The 9,889-nt window shown below is 34.1% G+C and overlaps 2 protein-coding genes across 3 annotated transcripts; both read right to left on the bottom strand.

The window, feature by feature from the left end:
* Nucleotides 1-680: 680 nt before the first annotated feature.
* Nucleotides 681-4,509, bottom strand: LOC135743644 (uncharacterized). The gene is made up of 2 exons (XM_065261416.2): nucleotides 4,305-4,509; nucleotides 681-2,272 (listed from the first exon to the last, which is right to left on the bottom strand). Exons 1-2 carry the CDS (start codon nucleotides 4,378-4,380, stop codon nucleotides 1,062-1,064), a joined length of 1,287 nt encoding a protein of 428 aa, XP_065117488.2. The 5' UTR covers nucleotides 4,381-4,509; the 3' UTR covers nucleotides 681-1,061.
* On the bottom strand, nucleotides 4,402-9,786 carry LOC135743643 (uncharacterized). Of its 2 annotated transcripts, none has more exons than XM_073813143.1 (4): nucleotides 9,537-9,786; nucleotides 8,631-8,810; nucleotides 4,699-7,193; nucleotides 4,402-4,524 (listed from the first exon to the last, which is right to left on the bottom strand). In XM_073813143.1, exons 2-3 carry the CDS (start codon nucleotides 8,704-8,706, stop codon nucleotides 6,376-6,378), a joined length of 894 nt encoding a protein of 297 aa, XP_073669244.1. In that variant the 5' UTR covers nucleotides 8,707-8,810; nucleotides 9,537-9,786; the 3' UTR covers nucleotides 4,402-4,524; nucleotides 4,699-6,375. The 2 variants fall into 2 exon arrangements, with proteins under 2 accessions (XP_073669244.1, XP_073669246.1); XM_073813145.1 differs by having other exon boundaries at nucleotides 8,631-8,796.
* Nucleotides 9,787-9,889: the final 103 nt, after the last annotated feature.

Here is a 9,889-nt window from a genome sequence, read left to right as displayed (position 1 = left end):
TGAATAAACTGCATACTATCACAATTATTGAGAGTTTACATAATGCAACAGCTTACCTGTTTTGTAGCTCAACAAAAAATGTTTTTTTTTATGTTTAGTTTTATAAACTCCTAAATATGACACGCAGAGCACCTAGTGTGTTCGGCTAAATTGCATGTGCCAGCATGCAAAAGCAAAACATAGAAACAATGTAAAGTAATCAAAGTAAAGCAAAATCTACATACTTAAATGAAATCACAATTTACCTTTATAATAAATAAAAAAGTAAAAATGCGCAGAACATGTGTGCAAAATGCCTAAATGCGCAGGGGAACAAAACACAAGCCACAAATAGTTAAATCAGATAACCCTATAATCTATAAATTAAATAAAAACAAAAACATTATTAAAATATCGAAAGTATAGCCAGAATTGCCAACTTTTTGTCTTTTTAATGTAGAAACAAAGAGACAACTGCTTTGCAATGGTTTATTAACCTGGAAACCACTTCCCATACGGACACAGGGTTGTTGGATTTAATCACGCACGTTAAAAATATTTAATATTCTGTATATTAATATATTGGGAGAAAGCTGTTTTATGTGAAATCAGACAGTGTGCCCCCCATATAGCCAAAATGTAATGATTCTCATTTTACAACACATCTGTGACATTTCGCCCGTGAGATCAGCCTTCTCCCATTGAAGCATTTAATGTAACCATTTTTATTATAAACACTGATCAAATCATATAGAATTACGAGTTTGACAGTAAATATATACAATTATATTAAAGTTAAGAGGCCTTAATATATTTATCACTATATCATCACTATATAAACTAAAAGAAAAAATCTAATTTTCTTCACTTCTAAAACACAAAACAATTTAAAGTCTTATTCAACATAAAAGTAAAAACGAAACAAAAATGTATTTGTGATTAATTTATACAATCTTGACATCAACTTAACTCCACAAAAGGTTTTTGAGTGTTGTTCTAATAACAAGTGCTTGAGGACATCCGTGTAAGTACCGTCTTATAAGTATCAGATTTTGGAGATAATTTGTTTAGTCACTGTGTATTCATGTTGTGGTAGCATCGGGTGATATATATAGTAATTCACAAGCTATATTAACTCTTAAATTCTTTGGTACAGAAAGCATCTTCTGGTTGGTTGATGTAGTGTTTGACCCGCCTCTCCTCCGGCGTGAGCTCAGCCTGTCTTCTTCACTTGTATGAATTCGTATGTGACTCTGAAGACCTCCTTTTTGTTGAAAACTCTTATCGCAATGAGGGCACAAGAAAGGTTTTACTCCAGTGTGAACCCTTTTGTGACGATTTAAATCAGATTTTCTTAAGAAACTCTTATCACAATGAGTGCACGGGAAAGGTTTTACTCCAGTGTGAACTCCTGTGTGACTCTCTAGATCAGATTTTTCTCGAAAACTCCTATTACAATGAGGGCACGAGAAAGGTTTTACTCCAGTGTGAACACGTATGTGTCGCTTTAAATCTGATTTTCTTTGGAAAATCTTATCACAATGAGGGCACAGGAAATGTTTTACTCCAGTGTGAACCTGTATGTGACTCTCCAGATCTGATTTTCCTTGGAAACTCTTATCACAATGAGGGCGCGAGAAAGGTTTTACTCTAGTGTGAACCCGTATGTGACGATTTAAATCTGATTTTCTTAAGAAATTCTTATCACAGTGAGAGCACAGGAAAGGTTTTACCCCAATGTGAATTCGTATATGACTCTCTAGATCAGATTTTCCTCGGAAGCTCCTATCACAATGAGGGCACGAGAAAGGTTTTACTCCAGTGTGAACCCGTATGTGACGCTGTAGATCTGATTTTCCTCTGTAACTTTTATCACAATGAGGGCACACGAAAGGTTTTAATCCAGTGTGAACCCAAATGTGTCGCTTTAGATCTGATTTTCTTAGGAAACTCTTATCACACTGAGGGCAGGTGAACGGTCTCTCACCACTGTGAATCCTTAAATGAGCATTAAGCTCACTTATTTGAATGAAAGTTTTCTCACACTGGCAGCATGCGTAAGGCCTCTCACCAGTGTGAACCCTTATGTGATACTTTAGGTTTCCTTTGTGTATGAAAGTCCTATCACAAAGATGGCAAGCAAAAGTTTTTTTGGCTTCAGATCTTTCTTGAGTTGATTTCTCATCAGTTTGTGAGGAGTTGAAATAATTTTCTTCAATTATAAAACTGCGGTGTTGATGTTCATCCTCCACTTCATCGTGTTCTTCACCTTCCTCCTTTATTTCCATGAGATCTAAAATGAACACAGAAACATGTCAAAATATTATGTTAAAGTTATTTAAGGTAAAAAGGTTTTTGTGTGGTACAGATATGCACAGTTGTCAAAAATACACACTGGGTTGATTTTAACAGCATTAAAGAACACCAATTATCCAATTCACGATTGTACATTTCCTTTGGTGTGTAAGAATGTGTTAGTACATGTTAACGATGTGCAAAAGGTACAAATCCCAAAATAAACAATGTTGACTACAACAAACACACAGATTGTAGGCAACAGTTTACTTCCTGGGCTGGTTGACGTGGACACGACGGTCATTATCATAATTCCGCCCACATCTGACATACAGCTTATAATAAGTCAATATTTTCATATTTGGGTGAGTGACAAAAATTATTTGGCAAGATGAGAAATTCAAAATTCTTTTGAAAAAACTTGTTTTAAAAGCATGCATCAGGTTATTTTCAATGCACATAGTGTATTTATGTTAATCTAATGCAATAAAAAAATTACATTTTTATGAAAGTTAAGACTGAATGGACCTGAAAATGTCAAATGGTGTAACCGCCAATTGTGCCAAAGAATGAGAAATATTAAATATTTTATCCACCTTGATGGCATGTAAGCGTAATCATAAAAAAATCATGTTAAAATTTCATTTTATTAGTTATTTCCATAGGGTGAACACTACTTAAGTATTTTTACTTTTTACACTAAAGTACATTTTTAAGTATTTGTATTTTATCAGTGTTTTTCTATGGAAAACATATATTCCAAAGCATATTATCATAATTTTTACTCCACTACATTTCATAATTTTTTCAAAGTTTTTGGTTTATATTTAATATTTAAGTACATTAAACATCTAGTATTTTTTTCTTTTACTTAAGTAAAAAGTACATTTGTACTTTTATCCAAGAGAGGTATAAGTACACAATTTTGATTTAATTAGGTACAAATAAATTTTAATATGCAATATAAAAGGAATACACAGTATGATTCTATGCTTTAGAATGTAGTGAACATTTTTTAGTTAAGTACATTTTTCCCCAAGAAAAACACTCTGATAAAGCACAGATGCTTGGAAAATGTACTTAAATACTCAAGTGGTGTCCGCCTCTGGTTATTTCAAAATGTAAATATTAATGCGTTTTTGTAATATTTGTCCTGATATATGTTGAAAACAGCTCTGTTTTCTAAATAATCTTTGACAAATGATGTAAAAATGTATGTAAAAATCATATTACCCCAATCTAGATGATTATATTTTATTCCTCATTTTTATGAATATATTTATATTTTCATTTAAAAATAATACAAGTTAAACAAACTGACACAGAGCGGTTACACCACATTGACATTTTTGCAATTATCCCCCAAATATTCTTTCAAAACTAAATAAAACCAGAAATTTTAGACTTGGTCCTCAAAAAAGAGAAGGAATGCAAGTAATCTGCAAATTTATTTTCAAATTTTAACCCTTTTACATTTCATTGAACCATACGGACACAAAATAATTCACGTCACGTCATTGACCCATTTAAAGAATTTACTACTGACTAAATCATGATTCAAACACAAGTTTTGTGCAGTGCAAAGTGCACTTTGAGACAAAACAATGGTACTGACATATGTTGGTGCTCATAGTTTGCATTTCCCAATAATTATTGTCTGCAGGAAACTGAGAATCTTCTCTGGGACCACAGGTAAAAAAAATTTAACTCATTACAACAAAATGCCAAGATCTATCTGCATTTATGGTAAAACATTTACATTTTAATTCGGTCAGAATAAACACAGCAGATATGAGCATTTATTCAGGTATATTACTTTTAGGATGTACTTCTAACAATCATGTGTATACGCTCTGATGCAGTAAATAAATACAGAAATCAGATTAATCCGCACAGAGTAGAGGGGTAAAGCACAACATACGTACAGGACATTTTTACATCTCCAATTTTATGTTTCAGACAAAGATGACGATAGAGAAGTCAAACCTACGGACTGCAGCTTTAATGATAAATGAAAATCAGACACAAACCTCTTTGTTGTTGAGTATGTTGAGGTGTAATTGTGGATGATTCAGGATCAGTCTCCTCTTTAACACACTCCATCATTACAACAGTGGATCAGAATAGTAGAGTAGTTGAATGTGTTGTGACAGCAGCTGCTTGTTTGACTTCTTCACAGTATTTATAGATGAACTGGTGTGATAGTGACTTCACTGAAGATTGTGTCATTTAAGATTGTTTCCTCAGCATCTACAGGAAAGTACATTTGTAACTGTGTGTCCCATGTCTTTACAAGTTATGATCCTGATAAATTTAACTAGCAACAGCAATTATCCATCTAATTATCTAGAAAGAGGAGCATATATATTCCTTAAAATTCATGTAAAGCTCATTAACAGATTAGAAAAAACATACATAAATTACCTGAATGTTCTAAAATGTGATGTAAATCGCTTTGATTATTGCCTTGTACAAATGTCGGCCGCCATAGTGGATAGTCTGAGTATTTTTTATATTATATTGCTTCATCAATATTGAATAATGTTTAAATATGTCTTGTTTTAAAAATTTAGCGTATTTTGTATAGTTTAATTTGCATCCTAAATGCTACATCAACAGAGAAGACGAGAGGCAGCGCAGTAAGCGCACCTCTTATGACGTAAACGCACAACAGGCTCCAAGAAGCAAAATAAAAGTCCCTTTTTCAATCTGTCAAAATTCGTGAAATGCAAAGAAATAAATGAACTACAACGGATACAATACATAATGTATAGGAAAAATAAATATATTTAAACTTAAATATCCCATGTTGGTCAAACGATTACACTATAGAATCACTATAGAATACTGAATAACACAGCATCTTAAATCACAATTATTTAAACGTTTACATAACGTATAAAAAAATTACATTGCATTGTATGTAAACTATTGTCTTGTAGTCTAAATTGCAATATCACAAAGACAGTGAAATAATGAATCTCCTAAAATCTTGCAAAACATCACATCTGTCTTTTTGATTGTTTGCTGAACTGGATCTGATAATGGAGACAACTAACACATGCAGTGATGGCTTATAAGTGAATATTTTTCAGGTGAACAATTCCTTTAATAATCTCAATTCAGTCACAAAAATGTTTTTGTTCTCTTCCTATCATATCCATGATTAACAAAATTTAGATTATATGTTTATGGATGGAGATAAAAACTGTTGTTACGATAATTTAAAAAATTTCCTCTAATAAGTGAAAATCTAAAAGTACTGCTACTCAAACATGAAATAAAAGAATACATCCTGAAAAAAACATTTACGTTTTAATGGATTTGGCTGGCACTTTTATCCAAAGCAATTTACAATACATTGAAGCTATACATTTCATCAGAATGAGGATCAAACCCACGACCTTTTGCACTGTTAACACAAGTTGAGCTACATGAACAAATTTCAACACTTGATGTAATGCATAAAAAATATATTTTTAAAGGTGCAGTGTGTCATTTTTAGAACGATCTCTTGACAGAAATGCAAAAAAATATACAAAACTTTATTATCAGGGGTGTATAAAGACCTTTTATAATGAATTCTTATGTTTTTATTACCTTAGAATGAGACATTTTTATCTACATACCGAGGGTCCCCTTCATGGAAGTCACCATTTTGTGCCGCCATGTTTCTATAGAAGCCCTTAACAGAAAAACTTTTTTTATGAAGCTGTCTCCGAAGATGACATGTTTGTCTGGTGGCGGCTACCGTAGCTTCTCTATGCGTTTTAAAAGCGAGAGGTGAGCAGTTAACTGAGCCATTGGTTGCAATTCGCAACCTCACCACTAGATGCCACTAAAATTTACACACTGCACCTTTAAGTAATTCAACCGTGAAGTTGATCTTCTTTTCACATCATGTGCTTGGACCTGAAGACTGTAGTCGATCTTTGTTCACTCTTTACAGACGGCCCTTTTCTCTGTGAATTTGCAGCTGTGTGAACTTCTGAAACTTCTCCAACATGAATGACAGCAGTGCAGCTTCTCTCCAGTATACAGTCACTTGTGTTTTATCAGCGTCACAGACTTAATAAAACTCTTTCCACAATGTGAACACTTTTAGGGGTTTTCTCCAGTATGAATCTTCTGGTGCTGCTCCAGCTCTTTGGGTCCCAAAAACAAATTTCCACACACAGAGCACTTTACACCCGCATGCCTCTTCTGGTGTGCTTTTACTTTTTTAAGCGATAGAAAACTCTTCCCACAAACAGAACACAAATACGGCCTCTCATCTGAATGAGTCTTTAGGTGCTCTTTTAACAGAGCTGCCGAAACAAACTTCTTATCGCACTGATCGCAGCTAAACGGCCTTTCATTCGAGTGAAACTGCAGATGAAATTTGAGACTTTCTGCATGTGTGTAACTCTTATCACACAGATGGCATGAAAAAGGCTTCTCACCTGTATGCATTCGTATGTGAATCTGAAGACTACCTTTTTGTGTAAAACTCTTATCACAATGAGGGCACGTGAAAGGTTTTTCTCCAGTGTGAACTCGTAAATGGCACTCTAGATTTGATTTTGTTCTGAAACTCTTATCACACTGAGGGCAGGTGAATGGCCTCTCACCAGTGTGAACTCTTATGTGAACCTTAAGTTGACTTTTTTGAACAAAAGTCTTCTCACAGTGGGTGCATGCGTGAGGCCTCTCACCGGTGTGAATCCTTGTGTGATTCTTTAGCTGGCCTTTTTGTGAGAAACTCGTATCACGAAGATTGCAAGCATAAAGTTTGTCGGCTTCAGCTCTTTCTTGAGTTAAATTCTCATCAGTTTGTGAGGAGCTGGAAGAATTTTCTTCAGTTATGAAACTACTGTGGTGCTGATGCTCCTCCTTCACTTCATCGTGTTCTTCTTCTTCCTTCTTTACTTTAATGAGGTCTAAAATTAACATAGTAACATGTAAAAATATTATCAATTAAAATATTATGTCAAAGTAATATCACTTTAGAACTAGATTAAATGCATTAAAGCATTAAATGTCATACAGTAGGTGTGCACCTTGTACTAGGAAAATACAAGTATCGGATCAGGACTCACAAGTAAATTAAATCTAGACTCTAGAGAAAAAAATTGAATCAAAAAAATCTAATGTATATAGCATCAAATTAATAGATGACTGCTGGTGTCAGGACATTAATTCAATTCAATTCAATTTTATTTATATGGCGCTTTTCACAATTGTTAATTGTTTCAAAGCAGCTTTACATTAGTAGATGTAGGAAAAAGCATAGAAAAGCAAGCGTAGTAATAAAGTAACGTATACAGTAAAGTATTACGTTAAGCCAATGGTGGCGGACTCTCCAGGGGATGAAAAAAACTCCTAGGAGAAAAACCCTCCTGGCTAGTCGAGGGGGAAAACTCCTAGGAGAAGAAAAAACCCTGAGAGATACAGTACATATATATTTATATATATAAATACTATCGGGGTATGTAAATGGATGACATTACTGTCAAGTCCTGTAGAGCTTTTAATACATACCCATAACTTTATGATGCAAATGATCCAAAATAATTTTTTTTAGCAAGTACTTAACCATCCTGTGCTCAAAATAATCTCCTTACCTCTCCTGATTCACAACAGTAAACTTGTAATAATGTGTTATAATTTGTACTGGTAGGTTTTCGCAGGAAAAAGTCTAAAAAGTCATTCATCTTTGCAAGATTACATCATGTCAATAAACAGAAAGATGACAGCCCGGCTACTTCGTTGCGTCTTTGTGCTCCGGATGGGGATTGGGAAGAGTCAGTATCTTGTTTATTCAACAACAGTTTTAACAAGAGTTTGAATTTGTCAACTAGATGGAGGCATTTAATTTGTAAAGTTTAATCTGTAAAACGATTATCATCTGAGAAGGGAAACGTCATGCAAATATGTCAACTTATTACTTAGATCTGAGGAATCATCTGTTGTTGAAACAGTAAAAGCTCAAACTGCAAAGAGTATCTGCTTAAAAAGAAGTTATACTATACTGATACAGAGATGACTTTTACCACTAAACATGTGAGGCATTTATGTTGAAACATTTACGTTTTAATTCAGTCAAAATAAACACAGCAGATATGAGCATTTATTTTTGTATATTATTATAGGATGTACTTCTAACTGTCATGTGGATGTATAATGACAAATCTGCTCTGATGCGGTAATCACAGACATCACATTCATCCACACAGAGTAGCGGGGGAAAGCACACCTCAAGTACAGACAATTCCTCCGCAAATAACCTGTAATTTTATGTTTTAGACAGAGAAGGCGATACAGAGGTCAAACCTACGGAATGCCGGTTTAATGATAAATGAAGATTAGACACAAACCTCTTTGTTGTTGAGTATGTTGAGGTGTTATTGTGAATGATTCAGGATCAGTCTCCTCTTTAACACACTCCATCATTACAACAGTGGATTAGAATAGTAGAGTAGTTGAATGTGTTGTGACAGCAGTTGCTTGTTTGACTTCTTCACAGTATTTATAGATGAACATCTACAGGAATAGACCTGTGAAGATATACAAATGACCAAAGTTATAATTTAATAATTCAATACATACGCCAAAAAAAAATAAAAAAGTCTGTCTCTAGTCTCTAATTTAACAGAACAACCCAGGCATGGAAACATAAGAGTACATATAAAATATAATTAATACTACTATTAATACTACATAATATTAACAGAAAGAGGGCAAGTATTTTATAACTATAATTGCTTTTGTGGGGCCCTCTGGGCAGTGGGGGCCCCCTAAAATTGTCACCACCTTTCACCCCATCAGCGACAGCGCTGTATGCAGATTACAAATGAGACCTCAGGAGAATGCACTATTTTGTTGAGAAACGGCCAACATTTCCCAGAGCGGTGCATCACTTTTTGTGACACTTCCGTTGTCATTTGTTCTGCTAGCAACACGTTTCTGCATTTGTTTGTGTTGTGAGAATTTGCAACGCGTTTCTGTATTTGTTTGTGTTGCTAGTATCTGCAATGCACGTGTTGTCAAACTGATGAAGATGTTTTCTTGATTTGCTGGTGTATTTTTATTTGCATGTGTTTTCTTTCGTTGCAGTGCAGTGACCCTTGTTGCAACTGTAGAATTATCCATGTCTTCCAAATTATGATCCTGATCAATTTTACTAGTGACAGCAATATCCATCTGCTATGTTGGAAAAGACGAGAAAGTATTTTCTTTAAAATTTATGTTAAGCTCATCAACAGATTTGAAAAAATACATACCTGAATGGCTTGAAAAAGTGAAGTAAATCTCTTTGTTTATTGCCTTGTTGGCCCAAGTGGAACTCTCAGTACTTTACAATAAAGTATTACAATACTGTAGTCTTATTTAACATTGCGTCAATAATATTAAATTATGTTTAAATATTTAGTTGTTTACAAATAAGCGGTATTTTATATCGTTTCATTTGCATCCAAAATGCTACCTCAACCGAGAAGACGAGAGGCAGCGCAGTGAGCGCACCTCTTATGACGTCACCACACAACGGGCTCCAAGAAGCAAAATAAAAGTCTCTTTATTTTTTTATTTATTGAATAGAAAAGTATAAACAACAAAGGCAAATATACATTCACAG

Source organism: Paramisgurnus dabryanus, chromosome 2 (assembly GCF_030506205.2).
Source record: "Paramisgurnus dabryanus chromosome 2, PD_genome_1.1, whole genome shotgun sequence".
NCBI lineage: Eukaryota > Metazoa > Chordata > Actinopteri > Cypriniformes > Cobitidae > Paramisgurnus > Paramisgurnus dabryanus.
Note: the sequence above shows the minus strand (reverse complement) of the source record. Positions and strands in the feature narration are given on the sequence as shown.